The sequence below is a fragment of the Microtus oregoni genome, unplaced genomic scaffold (assembly GCF_018167655.1).
Source record: "Microtus oregoni isolate MIOR12 unplaced genomic scaffold, Mior012 000036F_ref0000092, whole genome shotgun sequence".
Classification (NCBI taxonomy): domain Eukaryota; kingdom Metazoa; phylum Chordata; class Mammalia; order Rodentia; family Cricetidae; genus Microtus; species Microtus oregoni.
This window is the reverse complement of record NW_024543095.1, coordinates 16,397,366-16,404,792: the sequence shown is the minus strand read 5'-3', so window position 1 is coordinate 16,404,792 and position 7,427 is coordinate 16,397,366. Positions and strand designations below refer to the sequence as shown.

Genomic DNA, 7,427 nt, shown 5'->3' with positions numbered 1-7,427 from the left:
CTGGAAGTCTGAGGGTCACGGCTGGTGTCTATCAAATCCCCACCCAGACAACCTATGTTCTGTCCTGTAGCAAATTCCGGGAAGAAGGGGCCAGAAGGAGACTGCTAAGTATGAGGAGACCCTAGCTGAGATTCTAACCTTTTTAGGGCAGGCATTCAGTGGCTACCACCCCACCCCCAGCTGCCCAGAGGTTCTGACCCAGACCTGCTAGAACTGGTTTGTGACCAAGGTGGAAGGAGGGGTTAGCTAGGATCACGTCACACTCACACTGGGTAATGGGGTAACAGTTTTTTTTTTTCTGTGCTAGCTAGGTAATGACTTTTCATCTGGCACCCTGGGAGGCAGGTGGCCTTCTGGCTCGGCCTACTCCTGAGAATTGCCTGGAGTCTCCAGGCAGAACTGGTGAAAGAGCTGTGGCGTGGGAACCGCAGGGAAGGCTGGAATTGTGGATCTCCAGAAAGACACAGAAAATCTGCCTGCCGGCAGCATTGACAGGGCCCAGTGCTGGAGAAACCCCATCAATTGAAAGCTTCAAAGGCCCAAGAAGGGGCAGGTTTGTGGTCAAGTCAGGGTTGGGGTTCAGAGAGCATCCTCCTTGGCAATGATGGTAGGGCCAGCACTGGAAGGGATTAGGAAGATCATTGAGACCCCAGCTAATAGTGGTGAGATGGACCCAAAGTCTTACACCAGGAAGTAACTGACTGGTCCAGCACCAAACCATGGTGTTTCTCCCCCTCTCTGGCCTTTTTTTTAAAAAAAAAAAAAAAACAAAAACAAAAACACCATGGATGTGACCAGAGCTGGGATCAGCTGAATCCTTTTTAACTGTGCAGCTGAGGAGAGACCTTGGAAAAGATAGGTCACCCTTAATAGCGAGATATGCTCCGAGCCCTCTGCCGTTGGGTAATGCATTTTCCAGGTCTCTCAGGATCCTCATAGCTCACTCAAGGGCAAGCCCCAGCCATGGGTGTTCAGAGATACACTAAGATCTGCCCTACCAACACACAAGTGTACAATGATGGCATCTGAATTTCTGCAAGAACTTAGTCTCCCTGGGCCGGCTTAACACCTACTCAGGCAGTCCTGTGTCCTCAACTCAAAGGGACAGGCCTGGAAGAACTAAAGTCTTAGGGAAGTCTGAGTGCTCCACTCCCCAATGCTTGCGTCACCACCAAAAGGCTTTTGGCGTTCTGGAGCAGAGGGGAAGTTTAGGAAATCATGTTGGATCCTTAAATAAATAAATATGTACCTCAGCCATAAGCAACTGGCAAAGCCCAAAATCAAAGCTGAGGCTCTAGACGCCCTCATTTTCAGTATCTGTCTCTCTGTCCCCCTTAGCATGCTTACAGGGGTGGTAACAAAAAAACGAGGCCTAGAAGTTATTCGGCAAACAGACCTTGCGATCTGGGCTGCCTTGAGTCTTGGTATTGAGAATGCCAGTAGGAGCTTGCAGCCTGAAACCTGGAGGGGAGGGGGCAAGGAGCAACGGATAAGCAATGGGCAATGGACAAGTTGGCAAGGAAATAAGCCCCGTACTTTTCAAACCTAGAAACTTCAGGGACACCCCCTCCCCTGTGCGCAGTTCCCGGAGCTCCCTTGTCCTTCTTGCCCCCCCCCCCCCCCCGTGTGTGTCTCTCTCTCTCTCTCTCTCTCTCTCTCTCTCTCTCTCTCTCTCTCTCTCTCGTTTTGTTTTTCCAAAGAAGCAGCGCCACGTGTTTTCTAGAGGTGTTCTGACAAAGAAGCTAAAAGCTCCAAGCCTCTTCTAAGGCCTCTCATGCCGGAACTCCACGAGGGGTTCTCAGGCTGAAGCGACCAGGAATCCTGGCCCACTGGAGAGGCTGGAAACTGGTGGACCTTGCCTCCTCTCTCTTGCGCACCAGCCCCTTGGGGAGCGCTATAATCATCCTGCACTGGCTGTCCTGAGCTCCCCGAGGACAGTCTGCGGGTCTAAGCAGTTCCTTAGTTTGCATCGTTGGCCCTCAACTTCCGCAGAGGCCACACCAGGACTGCCGGGAGTTTCTCGGGTCCTGGGCCCCGTGGGGTTAAAGTCTGAATCCCAGCCTGGCGAGGAGCAAAACGCGCCGAGTGGAGGCGGTACCGGCCGCGGGGCAGCCAGCCGGCTCCGAAAGGAAGGAAAGGCGGGATCCTCCGGGAAGTTGATTCTCAGGCGTCCAGCTGCGGCCACTGCCAAATCTCTGACTTCGCTCCCCACCTCCTCCCCCTTTCCCAGGAGGACAGCTCGGGCCCCGGGTTTCTAGCATGGGGGTGGGGCGTTGTCAGTTGGAAAGTCAAGTCTTTCAGAGGCCCCCTAAGAAAATCCAAACTGTCCATCCACTGACCTCCTCCTGGGTTACAGTATCTCTGCCTGACAGCTGCGACCTTCCGAGCGACGCGATGACCCAGCCAGGGCTGAAGCACCTGGCGAGGCCTGGGCTACGCTGTTGCGTTTCCCTTTTAAAAAAAAATGAAAGAAAGAAAGAAAAAGAAAAAAAGAAATATACCACACTTCTTCCCCTTGGAGGCGCCTTCTGTTCCCCCTTTTACTCTTTCCTGAAAGGCACCCCTTTAAACGGTCCTCCGTTTTCCCTTCTACCCTCTTCCTTCCCTTCCCACCTCGGTCCTCCTCTTTTCTTCGGGGGCCCCCACTCAGTCCCCCTCCTTCGGAGTCCTTCTCCTCCTCCTTTGCTCTTTGGGCGTCCGCCCCGTCAATCACCGCCGTCTCGGGCCCCAGCCCGGCCCCTCTCCGCCTCCCAGGCTCTGGGAGTGCCTGGGGCTCCTGTCTCGGCCGCCCTTTGCTGTGTGCAGAGCCTGAGCGATCTGTCAGCGGAGCCGGCCAGGGGGGAGCAGCCCCGGCCGCCGGGGCTCGGGTTACCGGTGACTGACAGCGTCTCCATGGCGAATAATTTGACTCGACTATTGTCTGGCGCGGGCAGGCCCCGGGTCAGATAACCGGACCAATCAGGGCGCGGGCCGCCGCGCCTCATGCCCGCTTAGAATAATATTATTAAAAAAGCTGCGAGCGAGCTAGACGGGAGGGAGAGCGAGCGAGGGACTAGGGAACAAGCGGCGGGCGGGCGCGGAGCATGCGGAGCGGCGCCCCGGGCGGCCCCCGGGCTTGGGCGCGGGCGAGGCGCGCGGGTGGCGGGGGCGCGGAGCTGCGCAGGGCCGACGGCGGGAGCGAGGACGGACCGCAGTGACTCAGGAGTCGCCCGGGAGCCAGCGCCTGGCCAGGGGGCCCCGCCCGCCTGTCGGCCCGGCCAGGCCGGCGGGGAGGCGCCCATGCGGGGCCGCGAGGCTCGGTGAGAGCGCGCGGGCAGGCGGGCGGGCGAGCGCGCAGCCGGCACCATGTCCATGCTGCCCACCTTCGGCTTCACGCAGGAGCAAGTGGCGTGCGTGTGCGAGGTGCTGCAGCAGGGCGGCAACATCGAGCGACTGGGTCGCTTCCTGTGGTCTCTGCCCGCCTGCGAGCACCTCCACAAGAATGAAAGCGTGCTCAAGGCCAAGGCCGTGGTGGCCTTCCACCGGGGCAACTTCCGCGAACTCTACAAGATCCTGGAGAGCCATCAGTTCTCGCCGCACAACCACGCCAAGCTGCAGCAGCTGTGGCTCAAAGCGCACTACATCGAGGCAGAGAAACTGCGCGGCCGGCCCCTGGGCGCCGTGGGCAAGTACCGCGTGCGACGCAAGTTCCCGTTGCCGCGCTCCATCTGGGACGGCGAGGAGACCAGCTACTGCTTCAAGGAGAAGAGCCGCAGCGTGCTGCGCGAGTGGTACGCGCACAACCCCTACCCGTCGCCGCGGGAGAAGCGCGAGCTGGCGGAGGCCACCGGCCTCACCACCACGCAGGTCAGCAACTGGTTCAAAAACCGGCGGCAGCGCGACCGGGCGGCCGAGGCCAAGGAAAGGTACGAGTAAGTAGAGCGTCGGCGCCGGTTTCCCTGGTCCCGATGGTCGGGGGATGGTGTGCTCCTGGAGACGATTAAACTGGACCCGGGTCCAGGTTACCCCGGCTGCAGCCCAGCCTGGCTCAAAACAGCGCTTAGATCTTGCTGGAGACTGAGTGGCCAGGAATTTGTCTAAAGCGGGCAAAGTAGTGTGTACATTCTCAGCTAATTCCCTTGTCCCTTGTGAATGGCCTATTTGGATAAATAATTTCAGAGAGGGCAGGGGTGTGGGCCTGGTTGCCCCTGCAAGGTAGATTTAGGCTCGGGGCCTGCTCTTCCTCGAACAACCAAGGGTATGGGGGATCGGAGATGATTTCGGATGTCACCTCTAGGTCAAAGTGCTTTTTAAGGAGTCAGAGCTGGGATTGGAACCTCCCTAGTATTATCCGAGCAATGAAGATAAAGCTGAGGACAAGGGAGTTGGGAGTTATCCCGCGTGGAAAGGACCAAGAGATGAAGGGCCCCCGGGAGGAAGTGTCAGCCGTGGGGGAGAAGACAAACACAGACCTCTTTTCTGGCCTGCTGAATCCAGCAAGCCTTCTAGGACTTTCCAGACCCCTTGACCTTTTTCTCATGGGGTCCTGCTCTCTTCGATGGGCAAATCGGGTGTGTAAGGTAAACTGAGATCTGCCAAGGGCTGTGAGTTGTATTTTCCCTCGGAATCCAAGACTTGCGGAACTAACCTAAGCGTGGAGGCCCTGCTACCCGCTTCGAACTTTAATCTGGATGAGGGGACTGGAGAAAAACGGGGAATGGGAACAGAATCCCTCCTTCGCGGCAAAACAACAGTTAGGCGGTTTGGGATGTGTGCATCTCAGAGTTTGAATGACCCTAGCCCAGGGTAAGGGGGACAGTGGGAAAGATGAGCAAACGGCAGAGTGGACCTGGGTATTTAAAACCTTGACGTCGTACTTTTTGTGGTGATGAAGTCTCACTCGCTCAACAGCTAGTGGGGTAGATAGATGCTCCCTCAGGAAATCAGACAGAACAGCTGTTAGGAATCCACAGAGATTTTACGTAGGATTTCAAATACTCAGCACCCCTCCAGGGACTGTCCACAAAAGCAGGACCGAAGGCGGGCTCTCGATCTGGGTTCACACTCAGGCTGTCTCAGCTAGGGTTTCTGACCAGGCCCCAGGTAAGGGCTACAGATTGTGTCCCCGGGTTCTGGCTATGACAGAAAGAGCCAGGCCAGCATTAACCACTGGTCCTTCCCTCTAGCTTTCCCCAGGGGCTGCTCTCCATTCTGAGCTTCTAGTCCCCTGGCTAAATATTTTTCAGCAGATGGCTAGGGAGAAGTCCTCCGTTCTCAAAGCCTGATCCTTATGCCCAATCAAATAGGGCTCACAGAGGCTCAGTTTGGAATCCGGGAACGAATTCTCAGGAGCCCCCACCCACCCTCCCACCCATGCCTATCTGCAACCAGAAGTTACCCTCGGGCTGAGAAAGGCGAAGGGGAAAGGAGGCCCATGCCTACCCAACTCCAAGTGGGCCCCTCAAGCTGGGATCTCCATATCTGGAACTTCTGACCCCACTTCTACCCAGCAAACCTAGTTTGTCCAGCCTAAGTGATTTGAAAATTCAGGCTCCAACACCCCATTCACCCAATTCCTGGCACCCTGCTTGGTGCCTCTGCTCGAGGGAAGAAATAGAGTGGGAGCCTAGGACAGGACATATAGAGAGAGTCCGAAAGGTAGTCATGAGATTAAGAACATAGGTTGATAAGGAGGAGAAGGACAAGAGAAGGCTAGAGAGTCGCGGGGTTCAGAGCGCCACAGGAAACCAAACGCGGAGCGTCAGAAATGGTAGAAATCGAAAACACCCTTTAGCAACCTCAACGACACTGAGTTGAGCCCCAGGCGCTGACGTCCTGAGGGGTGGCGCTCGAAGTGGCCTCGTTTTCCCACTGACCCCACTGCTTTGCTCCTGCGCTTGCAGGGAGAACAGCGAGAACTCCAATTCAAGCAGTCACAACCCGCTGGTTTCTTCGCTCAACGGCAGCGGCAAGTCGGTGCTAGGCAGCTCCGAGGATGAGAAGACACCGTCGGGGACGCCAGACCACTCGTCGTCCAGTCCCGCATTGCTGCTCAGCCCTCCTCCGCCCCCTGGGCTTCCCTCCCTGCACAGCCTGGGCCACCCTCCCGGCCCGAGCGCAGTACCCGTGCCAGTGCCGGGTGGAGGCGGCACGGACCCTCTGCAGCACCACCACAGCCTACAGGACTCCATACTCAACCCCATGTCTGCCAACCTTGTGGACCTGGGCTCCTAGAGCTCTTGCTTTCCGAGCTTGGTGCGGGCACAGAAAAGGTGGTGCGGGAGAGCGATAGGTGCTGGACTCCGTACCAGGTACTAGAAGACCGCCATGCCATGCCACGCCACGCGACGCAGGAGCAGCAGAACTGGCGGCGGGACAAAGTGGACAAATGTCTGCTAGGGGACCCTCTGGGGGATAAGTTGCTTTTGAGATATTTTCGAGGCCAGGGACTCGGTCTTGAACCAGGCAAGGGAATAAATTATAAGCCGCAATCACCACCCCGATTTTTCTCATCTCTTCTCCCTTCTTTCTTTCCTCCACTTGCCTTTCTGGTTTCTTATTTCTCCTCTGTGCCTTCTTGCTTGTTATTCCTCTTTTCTCTTTTCCTTCTAAATGTCTGGAGTAAGCTCTCAATCTCCCCCCCCCCCATTTTCTCACATCATACTCCAAGTCTTTCTTCCTTCTGGTCATTTATTTGAGCCACTTCTTCTCTAACTCTCAGCGAATCCATATGAAGGAAGGTAGACATCCTGGGACTTTGGTCCTCAAAGACTCCTCCTCTCAGTGTGAGCCTAAGTGCCAGCTAGAAAGGACTGCACCCCAGAAGCCCCCCTCTCTTTCTCCCCCTCCCTCCCTTCCTTCCTTCCCTCCCTGCCTCTGGCTCCTTCCACCTTTCATCCTCCCCCTCACCCCCTTCTTCCCACCACACTGGTTCTTCTCTTCCTTCCTAGACGGTGGTCTCTGCACTCCCAGCCCAGAGCGCCTCCCAGCCGCAGACTTGCCTTTCCCCTTTTATGCCCTCATGTGAATGTTCGTCGGGAGATATTTCTGCTTTTATTTTATAATAAAATTAGAAATCATAAATATATGGATATGTGCCCCAAGGCCCGGCGGCCTGGCTTGTAACAGAGTCTGATTTCCCTATAGGGACTAGATTCCCCGGGGTGAGCGGTTCTTCACGGTGATATTGGGCAGAGTCCTGGAAACCTGGACTGGCCTTCCTTCTTAGTGTGTCTCTCGCAAGGTAAAGGGATGAGACTGAAAACACGGAAGCCTCCTCCTATTAATACCTTAGTCTCTTTTCTCTGCTGAAACAAGGACCAGACTTCCAGCTTCCACCACAGCCGCCACAGTGGAGCCCCCACCTGACGTTCCCCCCAACACACACACACACACACACACACACACACACACACACACACCACCGCTGGGGTTGTAGAGGGAATTGA

General features: G+C 56.3%; 1 protein-coding gene across 2 annotated transcripts; it reads left to right on the top strand.

The window, feature by feature from the left end:
- The first annotated feature begins 3,073 nt into the window (after positions 1–3,073).
- Positions 3,074–7,053, top strand: Six2 (SIX homeobox 2). 2 transcript variants are annotated; one of them, XM_041631234.1, is made up of 2 exons: positions 3,074–3,905; positions 5,883–7,053. In XM_041631234.1, exons 1-2 carry the CDS (start codon positions 3,346–3,348, stop codon positions 6,211–6,213), a joined length of 891 nt encoding a protein of 296 aa, XP_041487168.1. In that variant the 5' UTR covers positions 3,074–3,345; the 3' UTR covers positions 6,214–7,053. The 2 variants fall into 2 exon arrangements, with proteins under 2 accessions (XP_041487168.1, XP_041487167.1); XM_041631233.1 differs by having other exon boundaries at positions 3,074–3,911.
- The last annotated feature ends 374 nt before the right edge of the window (positions 7,054–7,427 follow it).